Here is a 20911-nt window from a genome sequence, read left to right on the forward strand (position 1 = left end):
TCTTATTGTTGATTTATTCATTATTTAATAGCACATTATTTAGTCTCCACCTGTTTGAGTGTTTTTCAGTTTTCTTCTTATAATTGATTTCAATTTCATACTATTGTGGTCAGAGAAGATGCTTGATACGATTTCTGTCTTCTTAAACTTGAGACTTGTTTTGTCGTCTGACATATGGTCTGTTCTGGAAAATATTCTATGTGTACTTAAATGTATATTCTGCCTCGTTTGGGTGAGATGCTCAAAAAATATCAATTAAATCCATGTGGTCTAATTTGTCACTTAAGGCCACTGTTTCCTTGTTGATTTTGTATGTGGATGTTCAACCCATTGTTGCCAATGGGGTGTTAAAGTTCCCTACTATTACTGTCTTGCTGTTGCTTTCTCCCTTTATGTCTGTCAGTGTTTGCTTTATATATTTACATGCTCCTAGAGTAGTTAAATAGATGTTTTGACAAGAGTTCTGTCCTCTTTTTGGATTGATCTCTTTATCATTATGAAACACTATTCTTTGTCTCATTTTATAGCCTTTGTCTTAAAGTCTTTTTTTTTTTTTTTTTTTTGCTGCCATTTGCATGAAATATCTTTTCCATCCTTTTCTTTAGTCTACACATGTCTTTCAGTCTGAAGTGGATCTCTTGTAGGCAGCATGGGTTGGGTCTTGTTTTCTTAACTATTTTGCCACCCTCTGTCTTTTGATTACAGCATTTAATTCACTTACATTTAAAGTAATTATTGATAGTTTTGTAGTTATTGCCATTTTATTTTAGTATTCATATCTTCGATCTTTTTTTTTTCTTTTAAAAACGTTCCTTTAACATTTCTTGTAATTCTGGCTTGGTGTTGGTGAACTCCTTTTTCTTTTTCTTTTTCTTTTACAATGGGTGGAGGTTTCTTTTTTTAAAAAAGATTTTATTTATTAAAGAAGAGCAGGGAGAGAGAAGAAGGAGAGAAACATCAGTGTGTAATTGGTTGCCTCTCACACACTCCCAACCAGCGATCCTTCAGTTTGCAGGCTGGCACTCAATCCACTGAGCCACAGCAACCAGGCATTTAGCTTTTTCTTATCTGAGAGTTCTTTGTCTGCTTTATTCTAAATGACAGCTTTGCTAGGTAGAGTAATCTTGGTTTTAGGTCCTTGCTTTTTATCACTTTGAATATTTTGTGCCAATCCCTTCTAGCCTGCAAAGATTCTGTTGAGAAATTAAATGAAAGTCTTATGGGATCTCCCCTGTAGGTAACTGTCTTTCTCTTGCAGCTTTTAAGATTCTCTCTTAGTCTTTAACCTTTGGCATTTTAATTATGATGTGTCTCGGTATGGCCTTTGCAGGTTCATCTTGTTTTGGATTCTCTGTGCTTCCTGGACTTGTATGTTTTATTTCTCTCACCAGGTTAGGGAAGTTTTCAGTCATTATTTCTTTGAATAGGTTTCCAATTCTTTGCTCTATCTCTTCTCCTTCTGGTACCCATGATGTGAATGTTGTTATGCTTGATGTCCTGGAGGTGATTCAAACGATTCTTTTTTATTATTATTATTTTTTCTTTTTGATGTTCTGATTGGATGTTTTCTTCTACCTTGTCTTCCATATTGCTGATTCTACCCTCTGCTTCATCTAATCTCCTGTTGTCTCCCTCTAATACATTCCTCATTTCAGTTACTGTATTCTTCATTTCTGACTGGTTCTTTCTCTTTTATGGTTTCTATCTCTTTGTGTAAGTTCTCTGTGAGTTCATCTACTCTTCCCTTAAGTTTATTGAGCATTCTTATAACCAGTGTTTTGTACTCTGTATCTGGTAGATTGTCTCCATTTTATTTAGTTCCTTTTCTGGTGTTCTGTTCTTTCATCTGGGAAAATTTTTTTGTCTCTTTATTTTGGCTATCTTTGTGTGTTTGTGTCTGTTTACTGGGTAGATCTTGCTATGTCTCCTGGTCTTGGCAGCATGACCTTTTATGTGGAAGTTGTTCTATGAGGCTAGTGGTGCAGTCTCTCTGGTTACCTGTGCCTGATGCTGCAGGAATGTCCCACCTGCTGCAGTTGGGGCTCGCTGTTGCACATCAGTGGGTGGGGTTGACCCTCAGGCTGACAGGCTATGAGGGTAGCCATGACTACAGCTGTCCTGCTTTTGTGTCTTGACTGACCCCTTGGAGCGGGAGTCACTCTAGTGGGGCACTGGTGCCTGCTGAGTCCAGCCTTTGGGTTTGTCATTTGCGGAGCTGGTAGGGTGATGCTATGGTATGGTCTGACACTGGTCACTGGGTATGTTGGGTCTGAAGCCTTCTGGAAAAGGCTCTGGTGCGTGGCCAAAGTCAGCTGCCTCTTGTGTCATGCTTAGAGCCTCCAGGTAGAAGCTTCAAAATGATCTGCATTTGGTTGCTTCTGGTGCTAGATTTAACGGTGCTTGGGAGTGGCCCCACTGTCTACTGAGGCTGGATGCTACTTGTTCCAGTCATGGGATCCTTTGGTGGTCACCATAGTGCAAGTTGAGGCCACACACCACTTTTGCCAGCTTTGTGGCTGCTTAGTTGAAGTTCTGTTCCAGGCCAACACTGGCTACTGCTTATGCCAGGTTTGGGGCCTTCTATAGAGAGTCAACCATGCAAGTTGAGACTGGTAACCACCTTTTCTGGGCTTGAGGCTAGTTACAAGAGCTACATTGCATGCCAAGGTCAGTGACTGCTTCTTTGGGGTTTGTGATTCTTTGAGACATTTTGCGAAAGTTCAAAGCAGTAGCCAAGGCAGGGTGCTTGTTTGGAGGAGCCACTAGAAGAGGCTGGGCCTGGGCAAGTGAGTTGGGTGGGATAGGGTCTCAGGGAATCACCAGGGTGGGGTGAATGGGGTTAGCCAGGTTAAAGTAGAGCACAGATTTGGCTCCCACCTGTGCCTGGCCAGCTAGGTTGAAGGGGGCATTCAACAAGAACCATGACTTCTGTCCTTGGAGACAATTGCCCTGACCTCTCCCCCTCCATCCCTCTTCTGAAGTTAGCCAATTTAGTTCTCCCTGGATATTGCTGGAGGTTTTTGAGTTGCTGTCCCTGCACTGGAGCTCAGAGCAACTCTTTGTAAGCAAGTGAATCTGTGTGCAGGCCTCTTAAGAGACTCACCCACCTCAGTCTCCAGCAGTCCCCTATTCTTCTCAAATACAATACCTGCTGGTTTTCACTGCCAGATGTTATGCAGACTGTTCTTCCAGATACTGGTGCCCTGGTCAGGGGAGCCTGGTGTGAGGCTGGGTCCACTTGCTCCTCAGAGGAACCTCCACAGCCAAGATATCCCTCCTGGTACTTAATTGCCACACCTATTTTACGTTTTTGCCCCTCCTACCAGTCTGAACATGGGTTCTTTACATCCTTACTTTTCGGATTTGTGTGCATCTAGCTTCAGGGGGCTCTCAGGTGGTTGTTCTATAATTTAGTTGTAATTTTGATGTGGTAGTGGGAGGAGGCGAGCACAGAGTTTACCTACTCTGCCATCTTGACTGGAACCAAGCTACTCATCTTTCAAACTAATCCTGAATCTATCTCCTTGACAATAAGGAGGTCAAAAATAAGAATATTCTTATTTCTGACATTTGATGAATGGTAAAGCCTTCATTTAATATTCATAAATATTTAATATTTATTTAATGTTCATAAATATTTGTAAGACATTAACATGTAAGTATAGAATATTTTGTAACTTTTACAGTTATAAATAAACTGTGTTCATTTTCTAAAAATAATTTTTTTTAGATTCTATTTTTTTAGAGAGGAAGGGAAGAAGAGAGGGAGAGAAACATCAGTGTGTGGTTACCTCTTGTGCAGCCCCCCACTGGAGACCTGGCCCGCAACCCTGGCATGTGCCCTGACTGGGAATCGAACCAGTGGCCCTTTGGTTCTCAGGCCAGCACTCAATCCACTGAGCCACACCAGCCAGGGCTAAAAATAATTATTTATTGAGTGTCTATTATGTACCAGGCACTAGGCTTTGGAGATATGGTGATGAGTCCACTAGTCAGGGTCCTGGGGTTACATTCTAGCAGGAGACTATAGACATTTGAGCAAATAAGAAATATTCAAAAATGAAATATTTATAGTAACTAATAAAAACCTCACAAAAGTGTGTTCATATATATACCCACACTAATAATGCACTGATCAGAATATCAAGGTGAGATTTATGAAGTTGAAAATAGAAATAGGAGTGTAAACTTGTTTAATTATACTATTATTCTCAAATTTTTGACATTTTTCAGATCTCAAAATTCAAGATTTAATGGTACAATACTTTCAGTGTTTACCTAAATATGGACTTACTCTCAAGTTATTTTCACAATTCTTGCATGAAAATTGATACTTAGATTCACATAGAGATTCTTACACATTTAATAAAATACAAGCATGTCTCATTTTATTGCATTTTGCTTTACTGCACTTCATGTGTTTTATGTTTTTTACAAATTAAAGGCAAGACCCCTCCACCAGAAAAAGACTATGGCTTGCTTTATTGTGGTGGTCTAGAACCAAATCTGCAGTATCGCAAAGGTGTGCTTGTATTTGTGAAATAGTTTTTTGTAGGTAGTGTTTTAAGGGAGAGAAAAGGCACACATTTCAAGCTGTAAACAGTGTAGAGGTAGTAGATCAACCCCCACTTGTTGCAAATGAGGAAGCTGCCAAATTGTCTAAAATGAAAATTTAAATTGTAGGGATTGAAAAAAAGAGAGCAAGCACGAAAGAAAAAAAGACACATGGACATGAACAACAGTGTGGTGATTGCTGGGGGCGGGGCTAGGGGAGGTAGAGGAGGGTATAAGGGGATAAATGGTGATGGATGGAGACTTGGGGTGCTAAATACACGATACAAGTGTATAGATTAAGTGTGCTGGACTTGTGCACCTGAAACCTCTATAATTTTGTTAATCAGTGTGACCCCAATAAATTCAATAAAAAGGAAAAGAAAATTAATGTTGTTTTTACTATTGGGGAAAACTGAATGAAGGGTACGGTATTTCTCTGTACTATGTTGGCAACTTCATGTGACTCTACATTTCAAAATAAGTTTTGAAAAGTAAAGATAATTTTTACATGGATATGCTTTTCATCTTTTCTAGTTTGTGGAGGACTATGAGCCTACCAAAGCAGACAGCTATCGGAAAAAGGTAGTGCTGGATGGGGAGGAAGTACAGATTGATATCTTGGATACAGCTGGGCAGGAGGACTATGCTGCAATTAGAGACAACTACTTTCGGAGTGGAGAAGGTTTCCTCTGTGTGTTTTCTATTACAGAAATGGAATCCTTTGCAGCCACAGCTGACTTCAGGTATGTCAGGGAGTAATGTTGTTGCTCTGACTTACTGCATAAATGTTTCTTCCCCAGAAACAAGTGGACAGCCAGAGGTTCTTACTTGGCAGTGTTTCACTCTGTGTCTGATTGTGGTTATTCCCTCTTAAAATCAGTGTGTAGCTCTATCCACTATGTACTTATACTCAGATGCTATCCCAGGGCCCAGTGCATTAAGCTTGAGTTTGTGGCAGCCCCGCTACCCAAAGTTTCTTTATGCATTATGGAAGTATTTCTCTTTGGAGTATAATACTGCTACTGCCATAATAGTTGACACTTGGATCCCATAATGGAGCTCTGACCCTGATTTTAAATCTCTTCATTTGTTACTGTTTTCTCAACACGTGTGTAATGCTCAGCGGGCACATTGCCATCTTCCTCACAATATAGTCCTGACAGCGTGAACTGAAATTTTTAGTAGAAATAATAATACCATAGATTGGCACACTAGGTTGTGTTATACAGTTCTTTTATATCTTACTGTTCTCTTCATCAAAATCTGTCATCAATTTGATTTGATTTGGGGGAGGTCGGTAAACAGGAGAAAGGTTATCTTTATACCTAAAAGAAATGTGTCATAAATAAGTTCCTGAGCAGTCTCATAAATACTACCTGCATAATCAAAAGTATTCTTTAATTATCTGTCTTTATTTTTGTATTATACACCTGCTGTGGTATGGGGGGCACAAAATAAGCATGTAATGTTTGCATCCTGTTTTTGAGATTCACTCAGCTTAGTTAAATAAGGCATGAAATCAAGAGCAAGTTAGTCCACGAGTAGGAGACATGAGAAGTTACCATTACGGCATTACAGGGGATCCAGGAGGGGAGAGAAACTGATAGGTCTTCATGAAATAGAGGAGCCTGAAGGGTAAGAAGGATTTCCACAGATGAGGAAAGAAGTCATTTCAGGTGTCTGAGCAAAAAACTAAACCAGGGCTTAAGTATTCTTTTTTGTATACACTTGAAAGTCTCAAGAACTTAAAGGGTTCTAAGAGAACATTCTTACAAAAGATATCATTAAGAACCTTTAAAAATATAGATTTATTTGTAAAATTAAGTTTGTTGTTTTCTGTAAGGAATAATTTTGTATGTGATAAAGTGCAAAAGGTAGCAGATTCTGGTAACTTGTAATGTTAGGAGACAAATTGAAAGTTATATAAATGCCAATGCTCCATTCATTCAGCAAATGTTTAAGTGCTTGTTATGTCATAGCAGGTTCTATTTCATGTAATGGAATAAGTTGTATCACCATAGTCGCCAAAGACAAAGTGGTATTTCAAGGAAATAAGGTATTTTTATGCCAAGAGAACAAATCTTGAGGTATTGCTATTACAGTGAGTCATTCATTACCCTTCTATTGTACCTCCAATGCATTGCCCTTCCCATAAATAACAGTTCTTAATAACTGACTAGTGATTATCTGAAGGGGATTTTTGATACTGTCAGCAGTACATGTGGTCTAACCTGCAAAGTACACCACAAATATTAGCTCCTTTATTTAGTCTTTCCTGGTCCTCCCACCACCAAGACAGAATCCATTGTTTTTTCATCTCTGTATGCGATCTTCTTTCCCCACTCCAATAGCACACTTACCACTCTTATACTGAGCTTGATTTATATGTGTTTTTCCTGACTCAGTAAAAAAGTCTTGATTGCAGAACCCATTTCTTTCTTTTTTTTTTTTTAGATTTTATTTATTTATTTTTAGAGAGAGCAGAAGGGAAGGAGAAAGAGGGAGAGAAACATCAGTGTATGGTTGCCTCTCACATGTCCTTTGCTGGGGACCTGGCCTGCAAACCAGGCATGTGTCTTGACTGGGAGTCGAACAGTGACCCTTTGGTTTGTAAGCCTGCACTCAATCCACTGAGCTACACCAGCCAAGCAGAACCCATTTCTTATCCATCTCAGTGTTTCTAGTACCTGTATTTGGCACAATTGCTAGCATATAACATACAATGCTTAGTAAACATTTGGTAGAAATGTTAGAAGACTCTCTCACTATTTTTGATTCTCACTTTCCTTATGTCAAAAATGAAGAAGCTGGACCACTTTGTAAAGTTACATTCCTATTCTAAAATTCTGTAACGGCATCTCTAACTCAGTTTGAAGGGAACATCACATTAAGCAAATGTGTATAAATGTTCTAGATATAGCATTACCTGTCTTTGACATTCAGGAAAGTAGCTAATAAAACCCCAACTTATTAACTTTTTTTCCCAATTTAGTAACTTTAAAGAATATTGTGTTCTCACCTCTGAACCCAGTAGGTCCAAGTTTCCCATGGCCATGTTTCCGATAGCATTAATCATGCTGTAATTTCAGTCATAGTTCTTCCTGAAGTACCTGACTCATGATAGCTTAGTGGGTAGTTATTAAGAAATAAATTAATCGTTATATATAATATGACCAGAAGTGCTGAAGTCACAAAGAAGAGTCAATCTTACATTCCTGGTGGTTAGTGTGACTTAGTGATAAGTCAGGTATTATTAACATCTTAGTTTAGGCAGTTGGTCACAAAGGAAACTGGGTAAGAAAGTAATAGCAAATGTGTTACCAGCACTGGGAAGAGATTGTGTTTGGCCAAAATCCTCTTCACAAATTCATCATAAATTTAATAGCAATAATGGTGAGTGTTGACATCCTTTTTGCAAGAAATAATGTGAGTGGTAGGAAATATAGTACTCTGTAGAACTGTCCAGCTTAGCCTGTGTCACCCAAATATGATGCTCCATCAACATTTTTCCTTTCTAAAAGGATATTTAAGGTTAGTACAAATCAGTGAAGGATGGGGTACCTATAGGTATGGTCCATATTTTATTATTAGAAAAACAACACTACCTAATACTTTCCTTACCATGTGCCATATGCTTTCCAAAGCATTATTAGCATAGATGAGGCAGATCTGTGAGGTATTTCTCAGATTCTAAGACACATATTTCTTACTTTTTGTCATCTGCTTAACTCAGGGCTATCTCTTATATATAGTATGACATCTTAAGTTATAATTAGCGGCAATTTTTCTTAGTGGTGCATAAAATACATGATGCTTAAAGTTAGTGACTTCTTAAATGTGAAATTTTTTTAAAGTATTATCCGAATTTATAAATGAAGAAACTGAAGCACATAAAGGTTCAGTGACTTGCCCCTGGTCATGCATGTAGGGATGGCAAAGCAGTTAAAACCCAAGAGGTCTGCCTCCATGTTCCCGATCGTAACAACTCTGCAGTGCTGGCTCCTACGAAACGAGTGATGGGTCTTCTGTAACGCCACACGGCCTTTCCATTTCATGCTGTTAAAATGGTATATGGCAAGTTTCCTTTTTAACATACAGCCCTTTTCACTAGTATGTATTTTTTTTAATGTATTAAACATTTTTATGTAGGGCATTGTTTTTAAACTATATAATTAAAGTATTCTATGCCATCATATTATAATATCACTAGTTACTTTGTTGGTATCAATTCTAAGTCTCAGTTGAAAAAACTAATTGAAAACATTTTTTCAGAAAGGTAAAATTTTCTTTATATGATCAGCATTTTTCTTTCACCTTTCTTTTATCTCATCTTCTCCCACAGGTTTGCTCTGATGACTATAAATATAATAAAAAGGTCTCCCTCTGCTCGTTTGTAACTTTGCCATGCAGGGGAAATGTCCTGTAACATAGAGACCCTCATCATAATGCCCAGTGGACACATTGGTGTTCATTCCATGTCAGAGGTAGGGGTCTCTTGTGAAATGGTTTTTGGGAACAAAACCTTCTTGAAAAGGGTTTGTTTCCTTAGATATTCCTTTATGGGGAGACCCCATAATATTTAGTGTAGAAGTTGTATGTGTGCTCTGGAGTTAGATTTCTCAGATTCAAATCTTAGTTCTACTTAACTGTAACTCTGAGCAAGTTACATAACTTCTCTGTGCCCATTTTTCTTATCTGTGGTAGGATGACAGACAATACTAGGTCGGACTAATTTCATGGGTTTAGGGTAAGGATTAAATAAGACAACGGTCTAAAGCACTTAAAACATTTAAAGCACCTGCTACATTGTGAGTACTCAAAATTGTTAGCAGCAGTGGAGGTACTGGCGGTTTTCAGCAGACGCTAAGAGGGACAAAATACACTAATTTGAAAATAAGCCCTGACGAAGACTTACACTCAGCCTCAAACACCATGGTAAGAGTCCTGTGCAGTCAGATGTACTTTGCTGATCTGTCATTCTAATAATCCCCTTAATTTTCTCTGTCTAAAGTATTTCTGTTTCTGTAGTTTTCAACATCTCTTAATTTCAAAGGAGAGGCATCTGTAAAATAGTACACCTAAATCTTACAAATTTCTTCTGTTTGTTGATTTGACAAGAAAACATCATTATCTAATGCATTAATAATAGTAAGAACAGCTAACATTTATTGAATATTTACTGTGTGGTAGGCACAATTCTAAGCAGTTTATGTTTAATCCTCACAGCAGTTGTATAAAGAAGGTATTATAGTTCCATTTTACAGATGAGGAAACAGGCAAAAAAGACTTTGCTCAGAGTCACATGACTAGAAAGGGCAGAACCATGATACCTTTAAAATTGGTGACACGTTCACAGCATTAAACTTATCTCTACATGCAAAATCTATACTCAAGAGCTGACTTCCAGATGTTTCTGGCATGTGTAGGGCTTTAAAAACATTTAGTTGGCCCTTTGATATAATTTAATAAGAATGTCACTCTCTCCACTTGTGTCCTCCTAAAAATCCCATGACACCAGCTTAATCATGAGAAAAACATCAGAGAAATCCCAGTTGAGATACTTTCTACAAATTGACCAGCACTTCTCAAAGCTGTCAAGGCCATCAAAAACAAGGAAGGACTGAGAACTGCCATAGCCAAATGGAATCTGAGGAGATAGGGTTCTGGAAAGCATTTTAGGGGGAAGTTGCATTTGATACTTTTATTTCATACCTCATCTGCCGTATTTTATACTGTCTTCCTTGGGGTATTTTTTTCTTCAGTGAAGTGAATGTGTAACTCAAATGATTATTAATAAGGAGGAAGTGCTGCCCATTTCCTACTATGGGATAAATAAGCTGGTTGTTATTATATAAAAACAAATAAGTGCCAAAAACCAGATGGTATTTATTTAGTTATTTTAACACACAGAGGTAATGTTAATGTTTCCTTACCATTTTCTCTTATCCAGGGAGCAGATTTTAAGAGTAAAAGAAGATGAGAATGTTCCATTTCTGCTGGTTGGTAACAAATCAGATTTAGAAGATAAAAGGCAGGTTTCTGTAGAAGAGGCGAAAACCAGAGCCGATCAGTGGAATGTTAACTATGTGGAAACATCTGCTAAAACCCGTGCTAATGTTGACAAGGTAAAGGTGGCTCGCCTTACTATCACATGTTAAAAATAGGCTGATTTGCTTTAACTAGGTTGGCTCCATTTTGTTGAGAGATTCTGAGACTTTCAAATAACAATTTAATACGTGTTGATTTTTATCAGCCCTGAATGCTCAAGGGCAGCATGTTAGGAATTTCTTACTTCATTTCGTCACTTGGTTTCACAAGAGGCATTACAACATGAGACACCTGTAACAAAAATCTACTTTTGTTTAAGTGCTGATAGAATTCCTGACCTGAATTCTTGTTTTTTTTTCTTTTCTCCTTGTCTTGATTGGCTGGTTGATTTAGAAGGAAGGACTTGTGCAAGTCCTCAGAGCTGACACCTGCCTGGCCCCATTTCTTTCTTTTTTTTTTTTTTTTCGTTTTTTTTTAATTTATTTTAATTTTATTGTTGTTCAAGTACAGTTTTCTGCCTTTTCCCCCCACCCCGGCCCAACCCCCAGCCCTCCCCACCTCCCTCCCATTTCCACAGCCCCCTCCCCCCTCAGCTGTTATTGTCCATGTGTCCTTTATAATTGTTCCTACAAACCCTTCACCCTTTTCCCCTGAAATTCCCTCGCCTCTCCCCTCTGGTCACTGTCAACCTGTTTTCAATTTCAATGTCTTTGGTTATATGTTTCTTGTTTGTTTGTTTTGTTGATTAGGTTCCTGTTAAAGGTGAGATCATATGGTCTCACCTTTGAGATCACCACCTGGCTTATTTTGCCCAGCCCCATTTTAAAGTGAAGATGCCTCCCAAGATGAAGGAGCCTAGATTAGAAGATTTTTAAATCTCTGTACAACTCCACTCCCCACCCTCAACCTCTGTTTTTCACTGAGTGGAAAGGGAAACAATCTATCCTTTCCTTAGGTTCCCACTTTGTTCAGATTGGCCTTTCCTGGGGACCAGGAGAGGAACATCATTACTCATTCCCAGGAGCCTTCCCAGGGGCATTTTATCCTGCTGCCACAGACTATCTTCAGTATTTAGGAAGCACTGCCTGTTGTGCTAAGGCAGCACAGGTGCTTAGAGACCTGGGAGGGGGAGTGGGTTTCTTTATCAATCTCCAACCAGCTAGGCCCCAACTGAGTACCTACAAAGCTTGATAAACAGATTCCTGGGTCTTGCCCCGCAGAGATTTTGATTCATCTGTTCTGGAGTGGAACCTGAGAATTTGCATACTTTTTATCTCATAAGGAGCACAGACTGTGGACCTGTGAAGCTTGCTGACTAACAGCACTGTTCTAGGTGGCCTCAAGTTTTAGTAAATTCGTCTGCTTGTGCCTATAGAATCACTGCCCTGATCCAGAAGTCATTAGGTTAAAAATATTAGACATTCTTTTGTTTATTTACTGAAGGTCTTAAAACTGTCATTACGATCCTAAACTGATGAAATTTTTTTTGACATATTAGACTAGATGGATTTAATTAATATGTTAGAGCATTTCACACCAAAGCAACTAAACAATCTTTCTAAGTGCACATAAAACATTTTGTAGGATAGACCACATACTAGGCCACAAAACAAGTCCCAAAAAAGTCAGGAAGATTGAAATTATATCAAGCACTCTCTCCCACCACAATGCTATGGATCTAGGAATCAATTACAGGAAGAAAACTAAAAAACAAACGTGTGGAAGCTAATTAACATGCTATTAGACAATGAATGGGTCAACAACAAGGTCAAGGGAGAAATCAAAATACCTCAAGACAAATGAAAATGAAAACACAACAACCCAAAATCTATGAGACACAGCCAAAGCATTTCTGAGAGGGAATTTTTTTAGTCACATAGATTGCTGTGGTCCAAGATATCTGTACAAAATAAATATTACAAAATTTCTACTTAGTACACCAGCTTTCTCTAAAGTATGGCAAATATTTTTTAAAGTATTAGTGAAAATATGTTTTAAGGTTGTATGTTTGGGGTTTTGAGAGGCAACATTGAACATCATCATAACAGCATATATAATATCCTTGTATACTTTGTTTCCTCCTAACTGATGTCTTGAGCAGGTTGTAGAACAGACTCTAAACCATACTGGAACTAAAGGGAGTAGGGAGGACAGGTGAACGGTAACTGTCCAAGCTATGAAACTGTCCTTCTAATAGTCCTTGCAGTGTCATCTGCTAGTACCAGAGGCCTTTGGGAGGTATGGTGGTGAGCAATATCAGAGCTCTTGTGGGACAGTAAGAAAAAAACTAACAACCCAATGGAAGAATGGTCAAAACCATTAAACAGGTGTGCACAGAAAAGAAATGCAAATTACTTTTACATTTGAAAAGAGGCTTGCTTAGTCTGTCTTATAAAAAAGGAAGTGCAATTTTAAAATACAACATTTTTTTACTTGTCACATTGGAAAAAAGCAACAGGTTGCAAATACACTGTTGGACAGGGTATAGGAAAACAGAAACATTCGTGTTTGTGGAAGGGCAGTTTGGCTGTGATCTATCAAAATTATGACCCTAACAATTTGAATTCTAAAATTTTATTATACAGAAAATTTCCACATAAATGTATGTTCATTGGTAGTCATTGAAGCATTATTTGTAGAAGCAAAAGATGATGTATCCAGTTTCCAATAATGGACTGATTTAAATTACGTTGTGTCCTTATAATGAGGTACTATACAACTCCTTGAAAGAAATGAAGGTAGACCTAAATGTCTTGGTATGAAAAAATCTTTAACATAAAGTAATGAAAAAAGCAAAGTGCAGAACAATGTCTATAGTTTGCTGCCATCTCTGTTTTTACTCACTCATCACATATACATGCATATGTATGCGTGAGGGGGAATGTAAGAATCTAGTACCTGTGGTTGCCAGGGAATTGTCACAGGTGTATGCTTTTTTCACTGTAAATACCCTTTTGAACTTCTGTCTTTGAATTTTTTGCCATATGCACATACTACTTTTCAAAAGAGAAAAGTTAAAGGTATAAGTCTATTTTATTTACTATGGCTGTGTAATGAAATACACTCCAAAAACTTAATGAGTGAGACTGTTTATTATGCTTACATAGTCTGTGGGCCATGAATTTGGACAAAACACAGTGGGCATGGCTTGTCTGAGCTCCACAGTGTCTGGTGCCTCAGCCAAAAACCTTGAAGCCTGGGGACTGGAAGTTTCTAAACATTGGTTTTAAAAGCTTGTTCACTCATGTCTGGTTTAGCTAGTAGATGCTGGCTGTTGTTCAGGGATACCTCCGTTCCTCTCCATGTGACCTTTTTGTGTGTGATTCTAGGCTTTCTCTACAACAGGGTAGCAGAGTATGCCAAGGGCAGCTGTCACAGGTGAATAAGAGCTAGGCAGAAAACATGCCACCTTTTATGACCTAACCTCATTTCCACCTCATTCCATTGATAGGGGTAGTCATAGATTTCCACCCAGGTTCAGGAGGAAGGGGAATAGATTCCACCTCTTGATGGAGAGTGGCGGGATTCAGGAAAAGACCATAGAAAATATTGTTATGGCCAGTTTTGGAAAATACAATCTGCAGTCAATGGTTACTTCTCCAAAGCAGAATTACATTAAATGAGGCTACTTCTAAACTGAGGTACAAGTTTGTACTGAAAACCATAATTTTATGTACTGCTACAATCTGAAGAGTGGCTACCAGATAAAGCACTTCAGTGGCTAATTAAAAGTAACCTGCCACTACTATTCATTTTCTAGAATTAGGTTATGGGGTTTTTTTTCCTGTTTGTTTTTGTTTTTTGTTGAGGAAATAATCTTACAAGAGGTAGTATTCATTATTGCTTACAAGAACCAGGCACTGTGGCAAGAGCTAACCATTTAACCCTATGAGGCATAAATACTATTCTCATGCTCACTTTTTAGATGAGGAAATTGAAGTGTGGAGAGAGTACCTGCCTGACTCAAGTTCACAGGGCTGGGAATGGCCAACTCTGGTGCCCATGTTCTTTCCTCACTATTTTACTCAAAATACTGATTGGTATATCCTATATTGTGTGTCATCCACTACTATAAGCCTGATAACAGATTTTCTGGGGTAGTAAGTGTCAATATTGTTGTCTCCTTCTATTAAATGGGAAGGTACCACATTTTGTTGCAGAAAGCAGATAGATATTAGCTCCCTACAAGATGCCTGTCCTCACCTGGATTCCAAATAGACCATTAGGTAGATGGTTCAAAGAGGCAGATTTTAAATCCACCCTGTGAAAAAAGTTTATTTTGTGGGGTTTTTTTTTTATTGTACATTTACACATGCTTACTGTGTAAAGAATAATTCATAATATGGAGGAAAAAGTATGAGGAAAAAGTGAGTCACTCTTCACCCACATTCCACTACCCACCCCCCCCCCCCGCCCCCCGTGGGTAACCACTGCAAACAGGTGTATCTTCCCAGACGGTTGCCTGCATTTATAGGCAGGCATAGAGAATCTAAGGGGGAGTTTGTGTTTGCTTGTTTTTCCCCTGTATAAATAGTATTTTCACAGTATGTGGTATATAAATGTATAGTGTATTTATGTTTTATATATATAAAGTATTTTATATATATAGTAAAGTATTAATAATATAATACTTTAATTATAAGTATTATATTAAAAAGTATTAAATAAAGTATAAAATGCTTTATTATATATATAATAAATTATTTTATTTATATATATATATATATATATATATATATATATATAGTATTTCTGTGTATGTAGATTGACAGGGTCTGTGGTTTGCTTTTGAAATTGTACAACAAAAAGTTCTTGTAGTTTGTTCCATGTCATTCAATATAGATGCACCGTGGTCTTTTTAAAATCTGCAAAGTGTTCCATAATTAGGCTTTTTCATAATTCAGATGTAATCCATTGAGTTTTATCTTTGGAATTGTCATCACTTGTAGTGCTTTTTAAAGTTTTATCTTAGAAAGTTTAATGGAAAGATCAGGTTATATTACGTGAACAAAAAATTTCCCAGTTTTCTCACTAAGAGTAGACTTCAGTTTTGTGGTTTCCTCTCCCTATATTCCTCAAACAAGAGCTCTTAAATATTTATTATTATATTATGTCCAAAGTTTACTGCTGTGATTTCAAGAAGTACCAAACTTACCCTTTTTTCTTTTCTCTAGGTATTTTTTGATTTAATGAGGGAAATTCGAGCCAGAAAGATGGAAGATAGCAAAGAAAAAAATGGAAAAAAGAAGAGGAAAAGTTTAGCCAAGAGAATCAGAGAAAGATGTTGCATTTTATAATCAAAGCCTAAACTCCTTTCTTATCTTCACCATACTAATAAATATAATTTATAAGCATTGCCATTGAAGGCTCAATTGACTGAAATTACTTTAACATTTTGGAAATTGTGTGTCACTAAAAGCATGAATTGGAACTCCACTGAAAGTCAGATTCACTCAAAACAGAAATTAATGTGGCTTCACCAAGAAGCAAAGTTCAACTTACTTCATAATTGCCTACATTATCACAGTTCTGAATGTAATGTATGAGCTTGTGTTTTGAGGGCAGTCTTTCTTAAATTGTTAAAGGGGTGCACTGGGAAGGAGAATGGGAGGAAAGGCTATTTTATATCATTTAAAAATGTCTTGGTCTTTTACTGCCTTGAAAATGACAATTGTGAATATGATGGTTGTTAAACTGTACCACTTTTTTAACCATTATTATGCAAAATATAGAAGAAAAGTTATTGGCATGATTATTGCATATAGTTAAATTGAGAGTAATTTATCTGTGAACCTGCATTAATTACCTGGTGATTAACTTAGAAAAGTGGTGTAAACTTGCACATGGAAATTTTTGAATATGCCTTAATTTAGGAACTAAAAGATACCCAGTTACATCATTCCAGGTGTGTCCTCACTGGCACATGGGCCCATTGCCCCTTGTGTCCTGGTGAGAGAATATACCTGGTAAGGAGTACAACTTTCATACAGAAGATTCTTGAGAAGTAACTGTCTGCTAGGAATCTGTCCAAATTTCAAATGTGTGCCATACTCTGGTTCTTCAAAGTAAGGTTCCAGAGCTCCTGATCACTTTTAATTAACTATAAACTGTGCTTTAAAATGAAGGACCAGCATATACTTGTAAGATAATTTTGGACTGTAAGGTTTCAACACCAGTTTTGTTTCCTTTAAGATGCTAGTCCCTGGAATCCCTTTCTGCAAGTGATAAGCATGTGTTAAGTTTTTTATCTCTTTGGAACAGGCACAGGAAAAACATCAACAGTGCTAATGCATTTTGCACTAGAACAGTTTGGGAAAGTATTCATGCTTGCCAGCTGTTAATTTTTGAATTCATACTCATGAGATTAGTTTGGCTATATGTAAATTACTGGGAGTATTTGTAATCTGTTTGTGTTCATAATGAAGAACACTGTAGCTACATTTACCTTCAAGTTAACATCAAGCAATCAAACATGAGTATAGTGCAGAAAATATATTCGGTGTACACAGGCCAGACACTAGGCCTGTGTTACCATTGTGTGGTATGCCCACTAGAAGCATTCTAGCACGCTATTTTGAAACATAATTCCAATGGGAAATCCACCACTGACAGCTTTTTGATTTTTTCTTGGGAATGGAGCTAAGACAGTTGATTCAGAATTTTTCTTTCTCTCGCTCTCCCTCTCTTTTTTTTTTTGTTTTTTTTTTTTGTTCAATCCTAATTTTAGTAAGTCGTAGATGTGTTCAGGCATTGCAGGACACAGATGTGTTATGTAAACAAAAATAGGCTTTTTAGAACCTCAACTCTTTAGATATTACACCTGGCTTGTCATGTTAAATATTTGTCCTTAAAGGGTTTGAGATGTACATCTTTCATTTCATATTTTTCACAGACTATATACCATGTGCAGAATTAAAGGACCAATGTAACACTGGCTCCACAGGCCCAGCGCTCTCCATGTGTACTTATTGTGGTCTTATTTAACCAGGGGTCCTAACCACTAACATTATTACTTTTCTTTGAGACCTTTCCTCTCCTGGGTACTGAGGTGCTATGAAGCCAACTGACAAAGACACATGACATGTCTTAGGCTGATGCCACTACCCAATTGCTTTATTTGCAATTTGAGCCATTATAAAGACCAATAAACTTCCTTTTTAAAAAAAATGTTGGTGGTGTTACTTTATGTTTACAATATGACATGTAAAATTCAGATTTATCAACCGAGGTATCTTTACCAGATATTTAAAAACAACTAAATCTTTTGAGCTATTGATTTAGGTACTTTTGTATAACACCAGATTCCCTAAATAACAGTATTGTCGTTGCTCAGGTCTAGATGGAAGAGTCCTATGTGCACAGTTCCATGGAGATATTCTTATGCTGTCATGAAAGTCACAGATGTGTACATTACTTTTATAATACTACTAAACTCTAGAATGAATAGAGTGACAGCTTTTATTTATTTTCTAATCAGAATGATCCCCAGAGACTACCTAATTTCTAAATTGGCGCAGGAGTTACCACCCTGTTAACATTTCACCAGGCTTCAAGCCATTCTCTTTCTCATTTGGGGTCTGGTAAGAAATAGTGTCCTATGAACTATCAAATAGCCTGTGTGTTAGAAACAATTGATCCTGATCCAGTATTGAGCACAGCCTTTCAAAATTCAGTTCATTTTAATTTCTTAACTCATAAGCCGTGCCACAACAAGCCCATTTAAATTACAATTGTCATAATTTTAACCACTGTATGGACTCATTTTTAACACCAATAAGTGTGATGTTAAATGTGTACCATTAAATGAAGTTCTCTCAAACTGAATCAAAATGTCATGTCTCAAAAGTTTGTGACAAGGATATAAAACTTAAAGTTTGGCAACCTTGTATTACTACCTTAAAAATAAAACTAAAGACATTTACCAAAAGTTCCTGTGAAGGTTTCAAAGTAATAATCCTTTTTATTTAACCCAGTATTAGAAATCTCCTTTCAGCAAATTACTTTGGAAGTGGGAGTGGCAGGTCCGTAGAGGCCTCCATTCCCGCCTTTAGTTCTCACTACATTCTTAGGGACTGCCTACTGTGGGCACTGCTGGGAATCCAGCATGTCAGGTGAAGGACAAACATGAGTTAGGGGACCCATGCATAAGGAGAGGAAATGAAGATAGGTTTCCTTACTCTGGGCTCTTCCCCCTCTTACAATCTTCAACCCTAATAATGGCAGCAAGCACATAGTTCATCCAGTATCAAGATGCCATGTCTATATACATTTAATATTAATCCTTTGAAGGTGCTATCATTAACCCCTATTTTGCAGTTGGGAGACAGGCAAAGAGCAGTTGAATAACTTGCCCAGGGCCACAAAGCTAGTAATGATTAACTGGAATTGGAAGTAAAGTATTCTGGCTCCCAAGTCCATGCACAGTGAAGGAGAAGCAGAGTGGAGACTAGAATTATTCAGCAGCCTGTATTAAGGTGGGAAATGCCCAAGGCTTCCCCGAGGCTGCGGCCACTTGCTCAATGATTGTCTTCAGAAAGTTTGCAGAGGTCGCTGTGAATGGAAAAGAGGCCTCTTGTCCTTACAGCCTGGTTGCTAATAAAGCAAGTGCTGGGAGGGAGAACCTTGTGCAGAGCTCTAATGTGGAATCAGGCCTTAGAGTGCTTTTTCTATGACATCAGTGAAGAGGCAGCATTCCTTTAACAGGTCAGAAGCTTTCATCCCATTTTTTTTTTCATTGCAAAATAATTTCCTATTCCCATTCCTTTGCTCCAGCAACCCTGCATGCAGCTGTGGTGGACAACTGCCTATAGATGGATGGCAGGTCAATGAGAAGGGAGGTTTGGTCATCTGCATTCTCAATCTTTACCAAAACTCCATAGGGAGCTGGGAAGCCAACAATTAGGAGTCAAATCTTGTTGAGGAAAAGGAGCAGGTATGACAGCAAACTTCTGGACTTCCACAGAAAGGGAATGCCTATATGGAAGTGTAAGGAATTCCAGGCTGCACCTCTTAAGAGTTAAATCACATGCCAACTCTGTTTCCTTGTGTATAGACTAAACTTTATAACGGATGCCACAGTTCTCTCACATAACACAACAGCAGTTACATTTACTGGCACAAGTACTTAATATTTGTGGGCCCCCCTGGAGTGTAAGTTCATTGCATTAGCTACAATGCCTGCTTTTACAAATCATGTCTCCTGGGTAGCACAGGGCCTGGTACACATATTAATGCTCAACAAGTGTTGGAGTGAATAGGGTTGGTACAGAGATTAAAAAATAAGTAATGCCTTCAGACCAGAAAGAAGAAAGGTTCCGTGAATACTGTGAAACAACATAGGAAGTGCTATTAAAGTGTGAAACAAGTCCTGAGAGATTGAAAAGTGGGGAGTCACTGACTCATATCCATGGAGCAGTGTTATCTATTTAACTTTTACTGTGAAAAAATTTAGTTACTCAAAGAGTAGAGAGAATAGTATAATAGACCCCCCCATGCATCTTTCACCCAATTTCAATATGTACCAACATTTTGCCCATCATTTTCATCGTTTTCTCCAATTACATTTTTTTCCTATTTTAAAGTAATCCCAAGAAATTATATCACTTCACCCATAAATACTTCTGTTTGTTTGAGTCGGGATCCAAATATAGTCTCCATATTTTTATTTTATTACATGTTCAAGTCTTTTATAAGTTTTTGTGTTGGGATAATTTTAGATTTATGGAAAAGTTGCAAAGATTATACAAAGAGTTCCTGTATGTCTTTCTTCCAATTACTACTAATGTTGACAGGGTACACTTGTCACAACTAATAAATGAACACTGGTACAATACAAATAAGGAACATACTTTATTGTGAAAAAATTTCACCAGTCTTCTCAGAAACTTAGTATTCATATCTCCCCAGGCTCCTCTGGTCAATGACCATTGCTGATAGGGTAGGGATGAACTGAAAGCATGTGGCCTATGACATAGGAGACAGTAAGTGTTCATTCTGCCCACCTTACCCTCACCAATAATGTGTCTAAACCCCACTCCTGGTCAAGGCCCACCTCAGATATTCCTCCTCCCTGCAGTTGGGCAACTGGGATATAAAGTGGCGGCTCTTATATTCAATAGATAAGTGTTTGATGGCCAATCTGATGGAGGAAAGACAGTCTTTTCAAAAAATAATACTGAAACAACTGGACTTTCACACACCATATATATATATATATACACACACACACACACACACACATATACCTTATACCCTTTACAATAATTCAGAATGAACCATAGACTAAACACAAATGCAAAACTATAAACCT

General features: G+C 37.7%; 1 protein-coding gene across 3 annotated transcripts in view; it reads left to right on the forward strand.

Moving 5' to 3' along the window:
* Nucleotides 1–17545, forward strand: part of RALA (RAS like proto-oncogene A) — an 88017-nt gene extending 70472 nt beyond the window's left edge. For all 3 annotated transcript variants that reach the window (XM_024558303.4, XM_053926361.2, XM_024558299.4), the window contains 3 exons: nt 5089–5297; nt 10505–10679; nt 15777–17545. In XM_024558303.4, coding sequence (XP_024414071.1) covers nt 5089–5297; nt 10505–10679; nt 15777–15899 — 507 coding nt within the window. In that variant the 3' untranslated portion in view covers nt 15900–17545. The remainder of the gene's footprint in view (nt 1–5088; nt 5298–10504; nt 10680–15776) is intronic.
* The last annotated feature ends 3366 nt before the right edge of the window (nt 17546–20911 follow it).

Source organism: Desmodus rotundus, chromosome 6, assembly GCF_022682495.2.
Source record: "Desmodus rotundus isolate HL8 chromosome 6, HLdesRot8A.1, whole genome shotgun sequence".
Lineage (NCBI taxonomy): Eukaryota > Metazoa > Chordata > Mammalia > Chiroptera > Phyllostomidae > Desmodus > Desmodus rotundus.